This window comes from Crotalus tigris, unplaced genomic scaffold (genome assembly GCF_016545835.1).
Source record: "Crotalus tigris isolate CLP2741 ecotype Arizona unplaced genomic scaffold, ASM1654583v1 scf7180000024397.1630199, whole genome shotgun sequence".
NCBI classification, from domain to species: Eukaryota; Metazoa; Chordata; class Lepidosauria; order Squamata; family Viperidae; genus Crotalus; species Crotalus tigris.
In genome coordinates this window covers 1,264,517-1,288,801 of record NW_024100565.1, presented here as the reverse complement: position 1 = coordinate 1,288,801, position 24,285 = coordinate 1,264,517, and the positions used below count along the sequence as shown (strand labels likewise).

The following is a 24,285-nucleotide window of genomic DNA, read 5'->3' as shown; positions in this document are numbered from 1 at the left end:
AATTACCTCCCGCGCTGTGGAAAGTTTTGACTCATAGCTTCGCACATTCCCAAAAAAGGTGTGCGCGTTCCCTTTAAAGAACACGCACTCGGGCGAGAAAAACGCCGTGGAAGTAGATAACGCGAGAGCTGCTTAACCGCCCTGACTGACCCTTCCAACAAACTACGATACCCGGCATACAGTCTAATTATGAGGGGGGGGCTCCTTGTCGTCACGGGCATAAACCACCCAATGAAGAGAAACCTCGGAAGAGAGGTAGCCAATGAGAGATAGAGAAGTGTCGGAAAGCTGAAAATCCACCTCCTGGCAGGCCCTCGTTTCCTTTAAAAAAAAAAAAGAAAAGAAAAAAGATTGGTGCGGGACCGGAAATTATGTCAGAAAGCCCATGTGAGGCGATTGCAACACATGCAGCGCGGAGGAGAAGCGAGAGGGAGGGGGAAGAGCAGGAGAGGCGGAGGGGAAAGGGAAGGAAGGAAGAAGCCGGCGAACGACGTCACAAGCGCCGTCGCGAGGAGCCCTTCGTTGCGGTCCGGAGTAGGAAGGAAAGGAGGGGGCGGCGGCGAGGCCTGAGGTGAGCGCGCGCGCCCGGGCGGGAGAGTCGCCCCGCCAGAGGGAGCGGGGCGGGCGGCGGGCCGTGGTGGTGGTGGTCGCCGCCGCCGCCGCCGTGCTCTTCGGCTGGGGGGGGGGAGGAACCGAGGGAGCCCGGCTGGCCTCGGCTAGGATTAACGGCTCTGCTTCCCTCCCCCCCTCCCCTTTCCTCATTTCTCAATCCTTTTCCGCGTGGCGGCTCGGCGACTTGATTACACCCGCAGGAGGGGCGGTGGAGGAGGAGGAGGAAGAGGAGGAGGAGGAGGGAGAAGATGGCGGACGATCCCAGCGCTGCCGACAGGAACGTGGAGATCTGGAAGATCAAGAAGCTCATCAAGAGCCTCGAGGCGGCGCGCGGGTAAGGAAGAGACCTTGGAGGCGGCGAAGGGATTGGCGCTCAACGTGCGCCCCCGGGGGAGGCAACCTTGCGGGCCGGGAAAGGGGGAAGGGGGTCGTTAATGCGTGGGATGCCTCCCCCGCCGCACACACACCCCAAATTCCTCCTCGCGGAAAAGGTTTCCCGGGTCTCCAGAGTTCCGGCCCGGAGGGAGCGCTAAGCTACGTCTGCCTCCTCGCCTGCTCAGTCCACACAGTTGGAACACGAGGCGACTTTCGGCGAGTTAGGCCTTAAGTTTCTGGGGAGTGTGCTTGGCGATGCGTGTAGAGCCGCGAGGGCCCCGAGAAGATGCGTGTCAGAGAGTGAGGCGGCTCCTGCCTCTGATAACTCGTCCTCGGTTTGTGAGGGAGTTTCTTTTCTTCAGAGGGGGAGCCCACGTTCTCCATTATTTCGGTACGTGGCTCGTTTGCTGTCTGAGGTGACACACCTGTGGTGCAGTTGGGACACTTTCAGTCACAGTAAAAATAGTTAAGGCCAAGTCTGTAAGTACCGGCCTCCATTTCACTTTTTCACACACATATCTGCTCAGATAGCTTCATTGGGTTTTGTGTGTGTGTGTGTGTGTGTGTGATGAAGGATTACTAGTAGGTGTAAGATAGTGGTATTTTAAATGGGAAAGACATTTTGGACACTCATTCTAAATCCAGAAAATGAATTTTGTAAAAGCCAGTGTATACAGCCACTTCTACTCCATTTAAAATATCTTTATTATTTGATAGTTTTTCTCCCTCCTCGTCTTGTATTCCTCTGAACGTCCACTTCACTGTTATTACAAATTTTGTTTTATACTCAAAATTTATGGAGCAGTCCAATCTAGTTTTTTGTTTGTCTTAGTCTGGGATATTTTACTTTCAGTTGCATGCTAGCACTTGCTGGACAGTCAGTCATTGATTTAAAAAAATAATTACATGTGTTCATATAGATAAAGTACAATTTTTAGTATAAAAGTTAATCCTGTTCCTTTCTTGTTTTCAAAGTACAGAAGTTATACTGTTATAGGCACAACAGGTACAAGATGTTTGAGTTGGCATGATCAGCTGATCACTTGTCTTAGTGACCTTCATTAGTTTTTTTTCCTAAGATTTTTTCTGAATTTTTCCATCCATTGAAGCAAGTAAGGGAATGATTCTGGCTTTGTGCTAGCTGAGAAAGATAGCTTTTGTTGCTTTTCTGCCCTGCATGCACAAAGAATTGAGTGTATGACTGTTTTTACATTTGGTTGTTGAACCTAATACACATCCATTCCTTGCAATTGTGTAGAAGGCCTGTTATAAAAGACAGTGACTCTTATTTGACTGCTAGCTGTGTGAAAGGGACTTTGGGAAGGTATTAATTAATGAATAATTTCAAATAATGGCCTACTAGAAAAGATTTATGGACCTCATCAAAAATATAATGTATATATTAATTCAAGTGCCAAAGGGACATGTTAATGTTGCTGAATAACTCTCTTTTCCAAGGTACCTATGAAAGCTTAGCTGTGTTTTAAGAAATGGCATGAAACTGAAGTTCTGATTAATCTGATTTGAGACTGGAACATTCCAGATTGTGCTCTTCTTTTTGGAGTGGGATGGGGGGGGGGAATTGCTCAAAAATAAACCCTCTAAAACAAAGTTTTTGGAGTACTCCAGCCCCAAAACAGTTCTATTTAATTCAGAATAGTCTTTTCAGGACACTTCAACTCACTTCCTACATATAGGATTTACTTCCAGAACAACATGGTCTGGAGAGTGTATGGAAAATTCTGGAATGTTCTATTCCTCAGTTGGTGAGTTTTGCTTGTCACTAATAATTGTTTATGTCCCCCATAGAGTTGTATATGATGGGTTTTGGGAAAAGATGCATGAAGAATGCTTGTCTCCTTTGTTTTATTAATCTCTAGTTATTTTTTTATATGTGACTTGCCTGGCTAATAGTTGTTCAATTTAAGGACTGAACTGAAAGTGACTAAAATTATCTCTGTATGTTCACTAGAAATTATCAGTATTGTTGATGTTTTTTGTGATTTATCTTTATTGCTTCTGAATTAAGTACTATATTAGTTAAATACTCACAAAGGGTCTTCGTGCAGGGGTTCAGTTTCCACCTAATTATAAACTATAATATGCATGATTTGCTTTTGGATTCATTAACCTACCAACTATGATTTAGTGTTGGCATAAGAACTAGGCCGCTATGGCTTGTTCAACAACCAGCTTTGAAAAAAGTAGCTAAATTCAATATATTGCTGTTCGACCAGTAGAAAGCTGTATTGATTACTGAGATAACATATTTCCCTTCTTTACAGTTCCCTTACAATTTCCCTCTGAGCCTTCCCAAATCAAATCTAATAGTAGGGTTTATGACTAATTGACATTTATTTATAATTCATTGTGTTAGCAATTTATCTGTAATCCTAGAATGGAAAAAGCTAATTTTAATCCTTTTTGTCCCTCATGAGGGAAGCGTGTAAATAAGAAATTCACAGGTAGGAAAACTATTCTTTATGTCCAGTTAATCTCTACAGCCATATGTGTATACTATCCAATATATGGGAGAAGTGAACAACATTTGGATTCTTAACATATAGAGTTGACATTCTACTTCTGTTCAGTAGCAGTGGAAGAATGCTTTACATGTTGTTTTATATTGCACCTTTTAATGTTTTCTAGCTAAAACAATTTCCAAAATTGAGTTTGGTGCAAATATTTTGAATTGTTTGAATCACATCTTTCTACTTAATTGCCAATATGAGAACTTAAGCATTGGCAGTTTTTTGGGTATACTTTTTAATCAGTAAAATAGACAGCAAGCACAACACAATTCAAAAGCCTATTTATTATTGCTAATAATTATGCAGTATTTCAGGTTGTTGAGGGATCTATTGGCATTTCTGAAGCTAAATAATTTTACATTTAAATAAGATTGGCCAGTAGACAAACTAATTTTCAAAAACAGTATGTTCAGAATATTAATAGGAGTTTTGGGCTAAATGCACTGAAGGATTTGAATTTGTGGCATATCTGAGGAAGCATCATCTTATAAAGTGTTTTATTGATCTTTTTTGTCTCAATTCCATCTTAAAATCATAGTATTTTCTAACTTTTCCTAAAGATCTTGATAGTGTCATTTTTCATGAAAAGCATATTGATATATTCTTTTTTGAAATACTTTATTAATACAAATATTAAACAGTTCACATTTCAGTAACATAGAAATTTAGCTTTCTCTGAAAAGGTTAGGAAAAAAATAATGTATCCCAGCTGATGAATATTATTTTGGGTTTGCTATTGCTCTGTTGTAAACCCTATCTTCATGAAGTGTTCACAAAGTGTACATAAAACGGCTCAGATCTTGTACAAGGTTTAAACAAAGCAACTGAACATTAAGTCTTTAGACTGTTCTGGTTTGTGTGACTCCTTTAACCTATAACCTATAGGCTAGGGAAAGCTAAGGGAGATACCAATAATGTTTGAGTTCTGCAACTTTAAAAAAAAGTCATGTGAGATATCAGAATAGTTGTGCTTTGTAAATTGAGTGATTTTTTTTCATATAAAATTGGGTTTTAGGCATACCATTTTTAGATTTATGAGTGTTTCAGGCAAGAGCATGATAAACTTGCAACATCTTAATTAAAATACACAAAGTTGAATATTCTGTCTTATGAGGAATGCTTTTCTTTTGTTTCCTTACTTTACATTTTCTAAGATCTAACAAGTTGTTTTGGAATATAGATTGTTGCACAATGATCTCATAATAGGCTGCATTTCTAAGTGGAGGGTTTTTTATTAAATGAGAGAGTATTATAACTGAGTAGAGATTCCTGCTAATCTGCTTTATAAAGTCATTGACTCCAAATAGCTCAAAGCAGTTTCCAGTAATGCTTTAGCTTATATAAGAAAGAACTCCCCTGTCAAAAGTATTTGCTATATCTTTATCCTGAATATCAGAGTTGTGACATAGTTGAAGATTTCCAAACCTAAGGATCATTTAGGAAGAAATGGGAAATAAGAAGGTAGAAAGAGTAAAGCTGGTCTACTAGCAAATACTACTACTTGTGATGAATCTTTAGGATGTGGGTTTCTGTGTGTACATATACGCACGCACGCACACATACACTCATACCCATAGGTTATGGCTGTATAATTTAAGCCTACAGTAATAAGAATTTTGTAGAAAATTTTAAATTGGGAAACTTTCCAACTGCTTTATAATATTTGTATTAAGTACTTCTCTCTTCTTCCTCAGTGCTATTTATAAATGAATAGGAAGCATGTATATGAAAGAGAATGATACAAAATTATCTATATGGAATAATTAAAAGGAAATTATACTTGTGAAATTACCAGTACCTTTTTATTATACTTTATGAACAGCACTTTTAGGGGCCATCCTCCTTTTTTCGAGTCATGAAAACTTTCAATCCTACCTTGAGGCTGCAAAACCAGGAAAACAAGTTTAGACAACAAGTTGTCTAAAAATAATATGGAATGGTTTTGAACTGCTTTGAATCCTAAATTAATCATTTTGGGGTTAAAATTGAGCAAAGCTAGATGGAAAATTAAATGATTAAGTCTTGAATTTCTGATACTAGCAATTTTTATAAATTAATTTTTGCCTCCCTATTGGTAATTAACCTCTCCTACATTTATAGACTGAGGAAGCATAGTACCTTTTAAAAAGAAAAATACTACAACTATGGAACCCTCAAAGAGAATTGCCAAAGAACAAATTATTGTTGCAGGAATCAGCTTCTCTGTTGTCAGAAGCTTATTTGCATTTCCTTGTTGCATTTCCCTGTTAATGTAACAATTAAAACATTTTGGATGGAAGAGTACGAGTACTTTTTTGCCTTTTTCCAATTATCTTGCTACTAGTTTTTTTTTTAAAGAGACGCTGGGAATTTTGTGTGCATACCCCCGCACAAAACAGATATGTGGAGAAAGAAGGTACATTACAGATATTGAAAATTTTCCTCAAAATATGTTGGCGTTCATTTTTAAGAGGATGTTTCATCTGCTTTATAACTTCCCACAAAACTTAATTATTTTGCAAAAAATGCATTATTAATCATATTAAGTATATAAATTAAGGATAGTGTTTCATCCACCTAAGCTTGTTAATATTAAAACATCTGATTTGAATTCTCAGGAATACTCATTCATCCCAACTCTAAAAACCTAATTCTTAAACAATGCAACGAAACTTCTCTAAAATATCCTGCTTTCCTCCAAAATCTCTAAAAAAAATTAAATTAATACTACCATATAATGCTTTCCTAGTGTCAATTTATGGTTATCCTTCTAAGCCTTGACTTCTGCTTGTTATTATTAACTATCATAATACTTAAATTTTTACTTCATTGGATTTTTTGCTGGTGTGAATAACATAGTTATCAGTAAAATCCTTTGTATCTTAGATGTCTTTAATTCTCTGATTTGGATTGTTCTGGTCCTGTTATGTCAACTTAATCTTTATCCTAAATAACACATTGGTGATCTCACCATTTTCTGGGGTCAGTAAAAAGAAAAGATGTTTTAAATTCTTGACAAGGTCTATTCGACTTGTATTTTTGCAAAGGAATATATGACAGGCTGTTAGATGTCAATACTAGGTCTCATCCTCATTTATAAATTACATAAAGCTACTTACTTAACTGACTCACCCCTAGGCCTTTGTTTCTTATTTGTATTTCTGGGTTAGTTAATCCATGTATCCTAGGTACCTCACAATCTATGAAAGGATCTAAATACAAAGTAATGCCTGCTGTTTTCATTTATCCAGAGTTGCTTGATAGTGAGATGGGCAGCATATAAATTTAATAAGTAAATAAAAATGTATGATCAAGTCCATCCTCATATCTGTTTCATTAAACAATACAAATGAATTTCCCTCAGTTTGAGGAAGAAATAAATTACTATTATTTGTGATGCAAGACCCAGTGTAAAATGCTTCACACAGAATGTTATGTCAGGTGGCGTAATATAATTATAATAGAATATTTTGATGCTGCACAAAAATGTGTTTGTTTATTTTGCCAACTTAGACTGGCATATCAACATCATGTACACTTGAAAGAGCAGGATTTAGCAGGTGTAATAATAATCTAGTAATTTGTGCAATTAGGGCAGTATGCTTTAGCTGGAACTAAGCACAAAACTCAGATTCAGTGAGGCAGAACAGACCTGATCTCTCATAGTGATGTAGCTCTGTATGTACAGGTGTTATTTGCTTACTCCTAGGGCTGTGGCCATCATTGTACCCACTGGAATGGCTGGCAACAGCTCTTCTTAGTATCACCCAACCAGTCCTGGCTAAGATCAAACTGTTTTTGCCTAGTTTTACCTTTCCTCTAGGATAACTTTTCCTAGGTGGCTTCATGCTACTCCTGTGTGTTCACTCCAAGTAGGCTGAACACGCTGACGTTCCCATCCTGAGATATTATCCTACAAGAAGAGATGTGGCTCCATAGCTGCCTGAAACGGCAATTCAAGCCCAGCACCATGATCAGATATGATGCCCATCAACTCAGCCCATGAAGAGCTACAATTGGAAGATGTACTGATGATGCTACCTAGTTTGGGTAATGAAATGTCTGTAAGAAAACAAGCAAGCTCAGAGAGCACTAAGGACCCCTCATAAAAGAGTTATTATTGCAAAACGTCCTAACTGCTCCCAAACTAAACTTCAGAGAACCGTGTGGCTGCAAAAATTACATGAGGCCAAATTCACCAGTTAACAAACCCAAACTTAAATCTCAAAGTGAACTGCAAAAATCCAACAACGGGTTTCTATAACTGGAGAGATGCTATAGTGGACTAGTAACTATAGTAAATGAAAACAATCTTATACTCTGGAGGCTTTCTCTTTGCCTACTAGCTGTTGATTGATACTTAATAGTGTAGCTTGCATGAAGTGAGAGAACAGCTGTATTGGGCTAGTTGACCGATCTTATAGGAACTGAATAAATATATTTTATTAAAACATTAGTATATGAAAGAGTACGGATTCAAATAGGTTTAGATTTACCATTTTATTAATTTAATAAATATAAATTTATATTTTGCAGTTCAAAGTGTGACTTAGCTACTGATTGATAATAAAATATTCCAGATAATCTTGTCCTAATTCTTCTTTCTAATTGCTGTATTGATTAAGGGATTATGGAAAATTCTGTTTGTAGTGAAAGTTCAACACAAAGTGTTCATAATATCCATAGCTCTCTAAACTTTTGCCTTAAAATGTGCAGGTACTTTTCCATAGAAGCTGTTGGAGTTACACATTTCTTTAGCTATTTCATCTTCACTGTGGATAGATACAATACTCTTAACCCTGTTCCTCAGTGCAGTTTTATAACTGAAACCCATTGAGGAGTCAAAATCTTGTGAATAATTGAAAGATTTGGTTGTGAGGTAAAACTGAATCCTGAAAGTTAATCTGAATCTTGATTAAGATAGAGATCTTGATCTTCATCATTGCAGTTTTTCCTTACTAAGTCTTACTAATTTAACCAGCAGATGGCAGGAATATGTTCTGCAAAGGAGCTATATGAAACTCTGATTTGATGATTCAGTTAATTTGATTGACTTTTGTGCATGTTGCACAGTCACATTTGATCTTAAATGATTCATGCAGCTTTGTTCTTTCAATCTGAATACAGTTTTATTATATATCTAATTTAAGAAACTGAGCAGCTTAATTATTATTAGTGTTCTAGTAATGTTGAAATGGATTAATGTGTGAGGTAGGTATGAAATGGTCTTGAAAGGCAAGTTGTACCTTAGAGGAAATATTGAGTAAATATCTTTCTCCATTAAATTGTATAAGAATGGCTAACTTTTTGGAAAAACTAAGTTGGCACTAGCACCTGTCCATCCTTGTCTGGACATTGAAATTAAGTAGCCTGCGTTGGGAGACTCATAGTTAATTCTAATGCAATGACCTATACTGGGAATTAACAAACAATTTCAGAATTTCAGTACTGTAGCCAAGAAAACTGAATGTTTATATCATTCTTCTCATTACCGTGTTTCCCCAAAAATAAGATCAAGTCTTTTTTCTTTTGCCTCCAAAAGAGGCACAAGGTCTTATTTTCGGAGGGTGTCTTTTCCACTCGTGGCAGTGCCACTGACAGCCCCGCCCAGCTGGCCCACTTCTGCCGCCGAAGGATCAGCTTCATTCTGCAGCTGAGAATGGAGTTCAGGCCTGCGTTTTGCCATCAGAGGCCTTCTAGAAAGGCCTCTGTAGCCAAGAACCAAGCTACAGATTGAATCCATAGCTCTGTTCTCGGTTTCAGAGGCCTTACAGAAAGGCCCCTGGTTGCAAAATGCAAGCCAGGGAACACTGCAGAAGAAGTGGGCCAGCGAGGAGAGGCAGGTGTCAATTCATGGGAAGTCTGGTAAAGTGGATGCAGGGCACGTGGGCAGCTCCATCCCCGCCCTAGCTTGATTTTTAGGCATGAGCCTTGCCCCAAAACTAGGGTTTATTTTGGGGTAGGGCTTATATTAGGCCCGCCCCAAAAATCAAGCTAGGGCTTATTTTCGGGGTAGGCCTTACTTTTGGGGAAACATGGTAGTTGAACTTGATCTGAAGTCACTTTAAACAAACCCAATTAGGTTTAATTCTATTCAAAGCTTTTTTAGTTATCCATATAACTCTTTCTATGGTCTGCAGCAGTATTGCATTGTCAGTTTTGCAATTTGTTCTGTACACATTGGCATGCTGTGCAAAAATCGTTTATTGAAATGAATGTACAGACAACTCTTTTAAATCACTTCCTTATATCCATGTAATTTTCTTGGATACAGTTTAATTGGTTGCCTGTATCTAAGATCTATTTGTGTGGTAAAGTTGACAGGTCTCAAATATCTGTGAAGATTTGAGATCAAACCAAAGGCTCTTTATTAAAGGTTTTGGCAAATAAGAAATGCTGCTCCAGTAGTGCTACATTGTGCTTTGAAAACATGGTCTTTTACCCATTCATAGAAGGTGGGATCTATTGCTTAGAGACATTATTACTACCTATAGGTGGCTGAGTGCTGCTAGATGACATTGGCAAGGTCAATATGACAAAATTTTTCACTGGTTGTGGAAGGTTTCTGTGATCATTTTAAAAAGATAGAGGGGGAACTGCTAGTGAATTTCCATCAAAGCATATTTTTGCAACACTAATTTTACCTTTAGTGTTTTCTGTAGAGAAAAATAGATTAGATAAAGGGATACTGCTCATGTTCTATCTCTGGCAGCTAAATGCTAAACGCTGGTACAGGGAATTTCAAATATATTTTTTTAAAATATTTGCATACTGTTGGTGAAGGATTAAATGACTAACTGATGATTCGAACACCAAAAATCGTAGGAATGGAAAGAATAACTATATATGCCCTTTATGATTGAGAGAAAATTCTAGAAAGGCATATAATGCATTAAAATTTGTATTTCAGAAGGTATGTCCTGTCACTAAAAATTCCAGTATGAAAATGAGTCATTTGTTAATTGCCTTTAAGGTAGATGGGAAAATGGGATATTTATTGAATAGAATGTATTAAAAATGGAATAGGGAGAGAGATGCTTCCACCGTACTAAAGAGCAAGTTTTAAAGGATATGTAAACATTATTTCTTTAACTTTATCAAGTATGCCAAAATGAAAAGCTCCAATTGCAGTATCATGTCACCATTATTATGGGCCCAAACCTTTGTATCTTTGCAGTATTGTATATCTCTGCATGAGCTTTCTCTGTGGTGATGTATATGAGAGCTATCTTCATAAGTGTAAGATTGACCCTTGTTCTGAAGAATTATTTGTTAATAATTTCAGGTTAAAATGGATCAAGTTTACATACTTGCTAGAACTAAAAAGGTGTTGTTTTTTTGACAGAACCTGAAAGTATTTCAGTTCCCTCAATTTCATTGTGTTGAGCAATTATATACAGCAACATATATGCTGACATAACATACACAGCATGTTTTGTTACATGTAATGAATACTGTATAACTATTACCCTATCCACCATTTATTAGGTAATTTATATGGCTGCCCATCTCTTCCACATTTAGTATGGAAATCTTATCTCTTAAATATGATGTTGCTGGTTTGAATCTTTTTGTTTCTTTGTTTATTTTAGCAATGGCACCAGCATGATATCCTTGATCATTCCCCCCAAAGACCAGATTTCCCGAGTGGCAAAAATGTTAGCTGATGAGTTTGGCACAGCATCAAATATTAAATCTCGAGTGAATCGTCTTTCAGTCCTTGGCGCCATTACTTCTGTACAGCAACGGCTAAAACTATATAACAAAGGTAAAATATCCGGTTAATTCCATTATACATAAAATGATTCAAGCTTCAGCAGTACTTAAGATTATAACTTTTTTTTTACAGTACCTCCAAATGGTCTGGTTGTTTACTGTGGAACAATTGTGACAGAAGAAGGAAAGGAGAAGAAAGTGAACATTGACTTTGAACCTTTCAAACCAATAAATACATCATTGTATTTGTGTGATAATAAATTTCATACAGAGGTAAGTTAACTTTTTTATTTTCTTAAAAATTGAACCATACTGTTTATTTAATAGCAAGAAAAGCTACTGAGCATTGGGAAGTCTAGTCATGTATGAAAACATGACCATTTTCCTGAACATCAGTTCCAGAACTTCCAGATGAAAATGCGTTGACAATTGCATTTTTCAAGATGGGAGACAAAAGAAAAATTTAGAACATGTGAACATAAATATAATCTGAGAACTGAGTTGCTCTGCATTTTTTTTGCAAAGCATTACACAATCACATATCACAGGTGATTTAAATGGACTGTCCTAGTGAAGTTTAGAAGTCAGATTGTGATTTGCTAATAGCAATAGCACTTAGACTTATATACTGCTTCACAATGCTTTATAGCCCTCTCTAAGTGGTTTACAGAGTCAACATATTGCCCCCAACAATCTGGGTCCTCATTTTACAAACCTCAGAAGGATGAAATGTGAGTCAACCTTGAGCGGGTGGAAATCAAACTGCTGGCAGTCGGCAGAATTAGCCTGCAATGTGGCATTCTAACTACTGCGCCACTATGGCTAATCTTAACCTTTCAGTGCATTTCCTTCATTTTGTATGTCAGGTGTCTATGTGACGCTTGCGTGTGACTCTTATTACTTAGTGTTACTAACTAAATTACTAACAGCCTTTATCTTGGAAAACAAAGTGAGCCAAAAATTATTTAGTACACAAGCTCACTTGAGGGTGTTGCTTTATGTGCCCACTTGTAAGATTGGTACTTTACTGATATTATTAAAACTGTAGTATCAAGACAGCCCAAATCATTTGAGCTTCATTCATCTTGGAGTATCTCTTTCTTGTTCACAAAATGATGTATGGATTGTATTTGAAGATCATTTGTGTTTTTTATTTAAGTGCAAAAGCGTACATTGATGGTAGCTTAACCTCCAAGCAATTTTGGAGTAGAAAAACGATAAAAACATTCCTTCAGGAGAATATCTCTCTTGTCTGATTTGTTATACATTAATTAGCTTGTTCCAACTCAATTTCTGTCATGTTGACTTTTAGGCCCTAACAGCACTATTGTCAGATGATAGCAAATTCGGCTTCATTGTAATAGATGGTAGTGGTGCACTTTTTGGAACGCTTCAAGGAAACACCAGAGAGGTGCTGCACAAATTCACAGTGGATCTTCCAAAGAAGCACGGTATTGCATCAAAAATAAGAGAGATGTGTTTTTAGAAAGAATAATTTTGGGAAAGTAAGACTTGTAAGCAGTTCAATAATACCTGAGAGGCTGTATCCTGAATAGTTTCTTTTCTCAATGTGTTTGGGTAATTGCAGTACAGTAATATGGAGACTAAAAAGTTAGGCCAGAGATCAAATTAACATCAATTGATATTCTTTGCAGCTGACAAAGTAATCACTAAATACATTTAGTTCCATGAAATGGCTCCAGACAATAGTCCAGTTGCATCTGAGTCATTCATTAAAACAAATGTTTAAACATTGAATATAAGAGATTTTTTTACATATGAACTTAGTACAGAACAGAAGCCACATGTATGGAAATAAATGTTCCAAATTTACTTACTTGCTATCTCATTGAATTTTTTCCCCCTACTTCTTCTAGTTAGAATTAATCTTAAGTGGATTACAGTTAAAGCCACATTTTAAAACATTGTATTAACAGAATTTGAAACATTAAAATATTTTATAAAAACAGTACAATATATATCAAACAAAACAAAGGCATTATAACCATAATGACAAACCCCAGGGATACTTCACTGAAGGCATTCCGACATTGAAACCCCCCGCTGCAGGGTTGCTGCTTGTAACTTCTAAGTTGACCTTAAAATGACTTTGAACTCATGGATCCAGAAATCGCCTTACCTAGCTAGGAATTTAATCCTTTGGAGGATATAACCACATGAAGAATAGGTTGATCTCCCCTCACTTGGCAAATAAATTAGCCACTAATAACACTTCTGATTTATTTTGATGGCACTTCAGTACATTGATTCTTATTTGGTAAATTCCTAATGGTCTCGGTATTTTTACGTAGATGTTGAAGAGCAAGGTTGATGGTATTAAAATTCATCAAGAGTTTGAGGGAAGCAACAGGGTTGTACTCTCCCAGCAAAGATAAATCCAACAGGACAATTATAACTATTTTGCCACCAAAACAGGCTTAAACCCTGATTGAAATGGATCTAGAACATCTGTTTCATAGGATATTTGGATGTGATCTGTCATCGTGTACTTAAGCATCTTGTCCAGGAAGAAATTTTATTCACTGGCCTATAATTACTTAAATTTTCTGAATCCATTTTTTTCCAGGACTTGCCTCATTACAACCTCCTTTTATGAAGCTGGATTTACTTTTATTCATGTGGAGGAATTTATAAATCTCCTAAATCCAGCTGAACATAAAAATAAAATCTGTGAAGAAAAAGAAGCAAGTAATTACTGTATACAGTTGTTTGACGCCACTAGACATTTTATCTGCATCACTAGATCTTAAAAAGTGAAGCAGTCCCACCCCACCCCAAAATCTTGATCAGGCAGCTTTTTCATTTCTATAGATTGAACTGTTGAACATGTAGATTCTTAAGTTATTGCCAGTTTGGTTTAGTACAGTGGTTCTCAACCTGTGGGTCGGGACCCCATTTGGGGTCGAACGACCATTTCACAGGGGTCGCCAAACAATGCAGTCCGCCATTTTTTCCCCCTTTTCCTTAGCTGTGCTACTCCCTTTTATTCTATTGGCTTTTGAAAGCCAATAGAATAGACTCTCTTGAATAGAGTCTAATTCTATTGGCTGTCAAAAACCAATAGGAATTGTCCAGGCTGTCTCTGTCCTGCTGAGCCCGCCAAAAATCCCATTCTGCAAACGGTGCTGCATCAGTTGAGTAGTCCTCGGCTTACGACCGGTTGGAGGTTGCGGCATTAAAAAGGTTGAGAAACACTGGTTTAGTACAAAGTCTAGCCAAGCGTTGCAGAAAAGAGCTACAGGGTTCCGAATGATTTTTAGCTTTGGTCAGATCCTAAAAGTTCTTGAATCACATAGGAAAGTTCTGCTGAGTGACATTGATAGGACACAGTGGTAGAGAAAATTAGTTTTGGGTTGGTATCCCATCACTGCCACAACGTAAGCTTGATCTTGAACATTTGCTAACATGTTGCATGATTTTCTACATGCCATTGGACAGGTGACATTTGAGATAGACCCAGGTTTGTCCTGATAGTTATAAAACCCTGACTAGACCAATCAAGGCTCTTCCAATTTGAATGTTGAACGATACCAGAGCTAATATTATATATTTATATCTCTTGCCTTTCAAAGGGAGAGGAGGCCAGTCTGCCTTGCGTTTTGCTCGTTTGAGAATGGAAAAACGTCACAACTATGTAAGGAAAGTAGCAGAAACTGCTGTGCAGCTGTTTATTTCTGGTGACAAGGTGAATGTGGCTGGTCTTGTGTTAGCTGGGTCAGCTGATTTCAAAACTGAATTAAGTCAATCAGATATGTTTGATCAGGTAAGTAGAAGTAATTTGCTGTTGGTTGTTAATGTTACTAACAGTTATACATGTAATATTTTATTGATAATTGTATGGCTTACTAGGATACATCTAAAGTCTTTCCAATAGTAAGCTGATAATAGCAACTGAAATATGTGGCTATTGGAGCTACATTTATAAAATAGAAAACCAATAACATTGAGAATGCTAAAGGAGAAGAGTTTACAGATTTTAAAATCTTGGCCGTTGGAATTATTAGTTTTTGCATAGTCGGCCAGATGTTTAGACTGGATTTGGCATTTTCATCTACCTATCAAGTCCTTCCCAAGAACCTGGAATAGGCAAATATTGTTTGAGGATGTTAAAATTATCATTGCAGGATGTAAGTTGTCAGTATGTTAAAAATATCTGGCATAGCTCTCATTATCTTCAGAGCACATAAGTGCCACAAGCACATCAAGGTTATAGTGCTTTAGTGGGGTTTATCCATTTTTAATAATAGTAACAACTCAGTGGCTCATGACAATCAAGGAAATTATAATAAAATCACTAAAAGATGATAAGCGCAAATGGTTTGGAGGTTGGAATTATTTTTTTTAAAAAGTTAATGCTGGTTATTATTTATTTCATCTTGTGTAATACTTTCAGATTTTTAATTGTTCATTTATCTTTTCTAATATTAGACCTCTATTTTTGCAGAGGTTGCAGTCCAAAGTATTAAAGCTAGTTGACATCTCATATGGTGGTGAAAATGGATTCAATCAAGCAATTGAATTGTCCACTGAGGTCCTGTCTAATGTGAAATTCATTCAAGAAAAGAAGCTAATAGGTATGAAGAAATACACATCCGTTTTTTTGATGTTGCATGCAACATAAACTGTATAGTCAAAAAAAGAAAATAAAGGTCTAGCATCCATATTCTCTAGTTTCTATAGGAATTATCTTGTCCTTAAGGAATAGTGGTAACAGCTTTCCACTCAACATTCTTTGGTGTTAGTTACAGACACAAAAAATCTGAATTAAAAATATTTTTAACACAGTTTAATATTTGATCAAATGTTAACATCTGTTTCCTATGTATATTTGTTTTTTGTGTTGGTGCTTCATACTCCTTGAGCTTACCAGAAGAAAATGCTATTGCTTCAATGTTGGTGACTATGAGTAGTGACTATATAATTTGCTACTGAGCCAGAACTCTATGCAAAGAGAAACCTCCATGCTAGTCACAAAATAAAAGTTTGTTTCTCCATCTGGGATTTCAAGTCATGTATCAGAACCTTTTGTTCAAACAGTACACGCTAATTTGTGTTTTACCAAATTTATACCTGCTGCAATCATGAGACAGTAGAAAGTAACGAAGGATATGTAATAAAACAACTGTAGTATAATTAAAATAAAATTCAAAACATTAAACCAAAGGGGCTTCCTACTTACCATAATCCCTCTGGAATAATTCAATTTTCAAAAGTTAAAAACAGTAGAATGTATTTGATTTTGAGGGAAGGCTATTCAAGAGTAGGTGTTAGTAATGAAGTAGGCACAGATTGGCCTTTGCTCCCATATGTCACAGAAGTAATCAGTTTTATCAAAATGTACGAATGAGGTAGATGAAGTCCAATTGAATAGCCTTATTGCCAACCATATAGAACATTATGGATGACAATCAGCATTTTGAATTGTACTCAGAAGCCGATAGGAAGCTAAACTACTGTCACAACTACTGGAACAAGGATATAATGTGCTATTGGGGGTGAATGTCAATACTAACCACCAGATCATCACATTCTGGAGTAATTTTACTTTCTGAATGGGCTTTATAGGCAGTTCTATATAGAGCATAATACAATGCTTTAATACAAATCATCTACAACAGAGAGCACTGCTGTCTGAACCTGGGCTGAAATATAAAAGAATGCCCTGTAGCTGCCCATAACCATACCTACCCACCCAAAAGAAGAATTTATAAAAAGTATCTGGTCCTATAGTCATCTAGCCTCATTTTTTTAATCTGATAAATCATTGTCTTCCTAAGCATATTTGTCACCATCTGTCACAGTAATGTGGCCTTCTTGGCCTAATTAATTTGTTTTTGTGCAAAATAATCATATTTTATAACATTTCTCTCTGGTTTGCACTAAATGTAGGGCGATACTTTGACGAAATCAGTCAGGACACAGGAAAATACTGTTTTGGGGTTGAAGATACTCTAAAAGCCTTAGAAATGGGAGCAGTAGAAATCCTGATAGTTTATGAGAACCTGGATATAATGAGATATGTACTTCATTGCCAAGGCACGGAAGGTATGTGATGCCCATCACTTTGCTCTTGGGATTTCAGGAATTATTATTTATATGTGGATTGTAGGTCACTGTAAATGTTTGCATTCTTGCTGCTTTCATTAAGTCCAGCTGTTAAGTGAGTTTTGACCTTTCTTACCACAGTTGTTAAGTGAATCACTGCAGTTGTTAAGTTAGTAACAATGGTTGTTAAGCGAATTTGACTTCGTCATTGACTTTGATTGTCAGATCACAAAAAGGATCACATAACCCCGGAACATTGCAACCGTCATATGAACCAAGCATTCAGATTTTGATCATGTGATCATGGGGATCTATAACAGTCACAAGTGTGAAGGAAGATCATAAGTCACATTTTTCAGTGCTGTTGTAACTTTGAACGGTCACTAAACAGATGATTGTTGAGGACTACTTCTATATGTACTCATTGGATGTGATCCATGCAGGTAGCTCTAATTTTACAGTGATTATGGTCAGAACATGTCTAGTTGAGACAACTGCAGTTATTATCCTAATGGTTCTAGCTTCATTCTTCTCAGCTATTGTGTTACAACCATGCAACTCTTATCTGTTATCTGAGTGCCTAGGACAGAAAAAGGGAACAATTAACATCTGCCTTCATCCATATTGAGATCTAGAAAGGAAGACTGTTTTACAGTAAGAAGCATTACATGAGGTAGCACGATGAAAGATCTGGAAGAAATTACTCTGTTTTCTATCGTGGGACTCCTCCATGGTCATCCAATAGTTTCAGTTTGTCCACTTTTTTTTTATTTCAGTGCTTTTCCTCAGGTTTATTTGTTTATTTATTTATTTATGAGACTTATATACCGCTTTAAGTGCAAGCACTCTCTAAGCGGTGTACACCAGTAAGCAATGTATATATATATTTACATTGCCCCCAACAATCTGGGTCCTCATTTTACCTACCCCGGAAGGATGGAAGGCTGAGTCAACCTTGAGCCGGTGAGATTTGAACCGCTGACCTGCTGAACACAGTCAGCTAAAGTGGCCTGCAGTACTGCACTCTAACTGCTGCGCCACCTCGGCTTATGCTGTGTATTGGTCATGTGACATCCCTCCACATTTTCATAACAACAAATCTCTTCTACAGTATTTCATACTCATCTGTTGGGTTGCAGTTTCTTCTTGAATATGCAAGGGGAAAAAAAACTCCTGGAATTTCCAATCCAATCTAGTCAGTAGTGGTGTTCTACTTCTCCTTCTAGAAAAATAAAAGGCATGCGTCCATATAGCTAGTAATTTTCTCCTGCATCTTCTTTCTTACTTAACAAACAATATTCTAGCATCTCTTTTTATGTCATAGAAAAGTGTGAGATGGGGTAAAGGACCACAACTTCCCCCCATAATGAATAGATTCCCTAATCTGTATTGGTAATATTTTGTGTAATGCTAATTGGATCATCTGATTTCACTTTAGGACATTGTGCTATTAATGCATATTATGCTTTTTTTTCCCCTCCTGCAGAAGAGAAGATTCTCTATTTGACACCAGAACAAGAAAAAGATAAATCCCACTTCACAGATAAAGAGGTATTTATCAAAAGCCAGGGTTTATTTTTTCCCCATTTGTGGTATTTTGATGATCATGATTTCAGTAGAGACATTCCAGATAAATCACAAGAGAAGAGTATGTATTTGTACTCTAAATCCTTTGAGTTTGTGCTGGAATGGAAATTAACATAGTAAAGAATTGTGTTCAGAATTCAACAGTACAGGCAATGGAAATTCTATCTCCTAGATACTCAAATTAATTTTATTAATAAGCTGCCTAGAGCCATTGAGATGGTGGCTATAGAAATTGAATAAATGAATAAAAAATAATTATCTGCCTTTCTTCAGGAGAGAACTGGAAGCACTCCTGCCTAAGCACACTGTTTCTTATGGTCATGCTATGATATGATCCTTCCAGTAGTATGAAGCAGTGGGGCCCCCTGTGCTCCTCCTTGCCTTAGTAGGCAAGAGCAAGGACATGCAGCAATGCCCTTGGAATGAATTGTTTTGGAAAATAATTGCCATTAGAAAGAGAACCAGATCGACAGCTTTATTTTTGTTCTATGCGTTTAAGAATTATTGAGTCTCGGCTATTATCTTTGATGAACCCTTATTTTTTGATATAATTTTTAGGAGATGCTGCTGGATTTAAGGGTTTTGCATAGTTCCAGCAGAAGAATGGGAACGTTCTTAACATAGAGCCTATGAAGTCAGTTTTGTTATGGAATTAAAAAAACATCATCTTTACAGAATTATCTGCTTGCTAATTCCAAGGTTTTGGGTTCCCAATAATCAGCAAAATACCTTTTTTTGTTCTTTTGTTCTTTCTCCTTTCACAGTAATAGGGCACAGTGGAATTAGCAAGCAGATAATTCTGTAAAGATGATGGTTTTTAAATGCTATTGTTCCAAACTATTTAGGATTCTAAAGGGGATAAGCAATATCCTGAGTGATGTCCTAATATGGAGATAAGCGTATAATAGTGAGATAAGTGACATAGACTTGCTAACAATTCATTTTGGTGTGATGCTAGGTTTATACACTATGGAAAGTGAATGAAAGGCATTATTCTGGTTATTTTCTATTGCATGCTTCTTTATTTTGGCAACACAATGCTCTGCGTCTAGTGAGGTAAATACTAATAGTACATTGCCTTTTGATTTGAAACATAACATTGCTAATAGGTATACTTCAAATGTCATCTCTTTTAGACGGGACAGGAGCATGAACTAATAGAAAGCATGCCTCTGCTTGAGTGGTTTGCAAACAACTACAAGAAATTTGGAGCCACGTTGGAAATTGTGACAGACAAGTCACAGGAAGGATCCCAGTTTGTGAAAGGATTTGGAGGGATTGGAGGTAAATGGAAAACGAAAACAATAATTTGAGTGCATGATTACTATGTGCCCTTCATTGTTGTGTCCCAATTGGCAAGATTGTCAAAATTTCACACAATTTCAATGGAGAATGCTAAAATCCTGTGAAATATTAATTATTTCAACAAATGATTATTTATTTTGGCATTTGTGCCAAATATTATTTGCAGTAGTATTCCAGACCACTAGTCCATTCCTGGTTTTTGGCATAAATTGTGTTTTACATTGATAGAATTTACAGTTCTATCAATATTTCATCATTTGGCAGATAGTTACAACATAATGAATAACTTGAAATTTCTTTTCAGAGGATGCTTTGCATAGTCTTTTGATTGTCCTTTAAGTTGCATTGACATGCTTTAAACTCTTGGAGGATTACTGCTCACAAATATGCTTGTCCACAAGGGGAAGAAAAATCAATGTTCTGTGACCCACAGCTTTTTTTAAGAGAGTCCTTGATCTATGTAAAGATGATAATATAAATATTTCTGGTGTAAACAATGCAATAAGAATTTAAAGCAAATTACTACATGGAGAGTATGTGTTCGTAATACTTCCACAATTATCTCAGTAATTTTGTCAGATAATTTAGGCTTCCCATACATCTGATAGCTGGCAGGCTTCCTTGACAAGCTTTGCTTGGGAGTACATTATTGAACTTAACAAGATTTGCACTCAGTAAGAATAGTTATTGCTGAGTGCTAGAATAGATACGATGTAAATGCTACTTTTCTCATTAAAGAAAGCCTCTTCGGCTGATATTAAGGTACACTGATCAATGCAGTAAAGAGACTGAGCAAAATACGTTAATAGGATAAAGTTAGCCCTTGACGTAAGACCACAATTGAGCCCAAAATTTCTGTTGCCAAGTGAAATAGTTGTTAAGTGAGTTTTGCCCTATTTTACAACCTTTTTTGCCACAATTAAGTGAATTACTGCAGTGGTTAAGTTGCTAATATGATTGCTAAGTGAATCTGGCTTGCCCACTGATTCTGCTTGACAGAAGTTTGCAAAAGGTTGTCGTATGACCCCAAGACACTCTAAATATGAACTGGTTGCCCAGCATCTGAATTTTGATCACGTGACTATGAGGATGCTTCAGTGGTCGTAAGTGTGAAAAAGGGTCACAATTTTTTTCAGCACTGTTGTAATTCCGGTCACTAAAAGAACTGTCGTAAGTTGAGAGACTACCTGTACTAAAAAAAATGGCAAGAAATATGGTTGGCATTAGGTGAGACATCAGTTTGCTGAATGCATGTATATTCTGATACGAAAGCAACATTGTAGTTTGTAAGTTTCCCTTTATGAATTATATATCTTGATTTAGTATAACCCTGCTGCTTTAACCAGGATGAAGATTGCCGCATTATCTGCTCTTAGCTGATTGTGACTGCTATCCTTCCCTGTTCCACCCCCTGTAGATGCCAGATATTCTCTGAATTTGGGATGATGGCTAGAAATAGTTGATGGATTGAAGAAAAATGCAAATGTTTCCTTATCTTCTGTAAAGAGAGGTGTGAAAATGTTTTGTGTGGGTATCTCCAGGAATAGTATTTCACATACGAGATAACTCACAGCACATTAGTTGGCGGACTATTTGTTTACAGTAAAATTGCAATAAGAATTTAAGAATGTTTTCAATCACTTGCTACTTTTATGACAATTCTTATGTATTTATTCCACTCTTTTGGACAAATATATGCTATTCAGACTGGAACCCGGATGCCAGCTACTTTAGACTACACTTTAATCCATAAATAGTTTGCCCTGTGATTTCTTGCTTGCCTGTCTCAAGTTAGATATTCTTTGCCAGTTCTGTCCCACCATAGTGAACTGCTTGTTTCAGCATATAGTTTTAAGATCTTTTTCCAGATGTGATAAAGTTCATGCTTATACTATTGTTGAAATTTTTTAACATAATTGACATACAATGAAATGCTATCGTGTGCTGCAAATCAACATACTTTTAAGAGGTCAGATTTGCGGCACTGCTCTGACATGAATTATTAGTGGCAAACTTGTTTGAAGCCAACAATTTAAACTGAGATTTTTCTCAGTTTAAAACAGTGTTCAACACTAGTGGGAAGGAAAATATAGTCTAGTTCAGTACTTTGGTACCAGGAAGCAGGCTTTGTGCTGAATGTTCTTCATAAATAGGAAGTATTTGTAATATCTTCCCTTTAACATTTATTTCCAAAGGTATCTTGCGGTACCGAGTGGACTTCCAGGGAATGGAGTACCAAGGAGGAGATGATGAATTTTTTGACCTTGATGACTACTAGGTAGTCGGCCTGGGTCTGGCAAATGTGCCTCACCCCTCCAGCATCCAACCCAAGGAGAAAACTCATGATGGAAAACAAAACAGATCCCTGCCTTAGAATTGGAGTATTTCCAGAACTTTATCCAGAACATCGGTTTTCAAAAAAAAAAAAAAAAGAGAGAGAAAGAAAGCAAACCCTACTGATTTGTCATAGTGTCAGTACAGCAGCACTCTACTAGATTTCTATAATGCCATTTGGACTAATTAAAAAAAGAATCCCAGTTTTTACTTTTACTTAATGGTGAAATTGGTTGCTCTTGTATTTTATGAAAATGATTTTTTTTAACCTTCAGCTACATTAACTGCTCTCAACCTTCATTTGAAACAAAGTAATTATACTGGTTTGTTTCTTACTTTGATAGGAAGAAATTTATTGCTGCTTTTTGCAGTGATACGACCCATTTACATGGCGTTCTTGGCTTAGACTGCAGAAGAACCATCTTAGGGAGACCTTGTTCCTATTGTTGCCAGTCTACAGTGGTGGAAGTAAAAGGAATTAAACTCTCTGCTGTGCCAGCTTTGAAAGGTGTGACTTTAAAATTGGGAGGTCCACCTATTTCATTCTTAGACTGCAAAAACACTGTTTGTATAAATCAGGAAGTGTGTTTCATTAAAGAAAATTGAAGTGCCAGGGTCTCAGCAGGCTTAACCAGGATTATGAGTTGTGTGGCCTTCACTTTTCCCTTTTGTCAGTCAATAAACAGTTTCCACAAGCAAGCTAATATTGCTTACGCTTGGTTCTGTACTTTACTAGGTTTTGTTTTTTTATGTTTTGCTTTGGGACTGCATAAGCTGCCTTGGTGAATCAACAGCCAACATTCACAAACTGCTTTAAAATGCAATTATCTAGCAAAATGTGATTGACATAAGCCTTGGAACTGGTGGCTATGGAGCTTCTGTAGAAATAAACTTTTTTTTTTTAAGTTAGGCACCAAAGATTCACATTCAACACTACGGCATAATTCATACAAGGCAGTTAGCTCATTTTCCTGCATTCCTTTAGGACTGGCTGATTTTCTAAAGGTACTCTGATATTTTTTAACGCCTGGCTCTGTTCTCATTTTCCTTATCTTTCTTGTGTTGGTCAAAGACTCCCAACCTGCGAACATTGTATATCGTTCCAAATCCTGCCTCACTTGAATTGAAGGGAGAGTTGTCTTAACTAAGCCTTCTCATCACAGTATATACTTTAAAAAGGTCCAAAATGACTTTCTGTCAATGTGAGCAATAGAATTTGTATCTTTTTATAACTTGGCAAGCAGGCAATGCATGTGTTTGCCCACAGGAAGTTTTCACGTTGGGTGGAATCTCTTAGGGTGGAAGCTCTTATGATTATGAATATTCAGACTGATTTGCCGAAATTGTGATCACAAGCATCCTTAAGCTCTTCAAAGCAGCATACTTTGATTTTGCCATTGTAAATGGGTCTGCTATGACATGACAAGAGCAGAAAAATTGGGTGTAAATTTAGTTTTGAATATACTGCTTGTTTCACATTTAGGGTATGCAGCTCCTTTTTTTTTGGTAGTTTTATTTTTACTATTTAAGTTTGGAAATGATGCCAAAATTTTGTATCTCTTTAATCAATGTGTGATCTCTGGTGGTATATATTGCATTATATATTGATGTATATATCAATATATACTGATATGTATTACACTTACACAAACACATTAAAAGGATGAGAATCCTAGCCTTTTGCATACTACGTAGCCTCTTCAGAGAGCTCCCAAGCAGTGATATCTTGGTGTTGTGATGTACAGAAATGGAGAAGAGTATTAAACCATATTTAAGAATA

At 36.8% G+C, this 24,285-nt stretch overlaps 1 protein-coding gene across 1 annotated transcript; it reads left to right on the top strand.

Moving 5' to 3' along the window:
- Positions 1 to 419: 419 nt before the first annotated feature.
- Positions 420 to 24,285, top strand: ETF1 (eukaryotic translation termination factor 1). Its single transcript, XM_039329420.1, has 11 exons — positions 420 to 571; positions 813 to 946; positions 11,090 to 11,265; positions 11,347 to 11,486; positions 12,526 to 12,664; positions 14,807 to 14,997; positions 15,679 to 15,808; positions 17,124 to 17,279; positions 18,766 to 18,830; positions 20,003 to 20,150; positions 22,367 to 24,285. Exons 2-11 carry the CDS (start codon positions 861 to 863, stop codon positions 22,447 to 22,449), a joined length of 1,314 nt encoding a protein of 437 aa, XP_039185354.1. The 5' UTR covers positions 420 to 571; positions 813 to 860; the 3' UTR covers positions 22,450 to 24,285.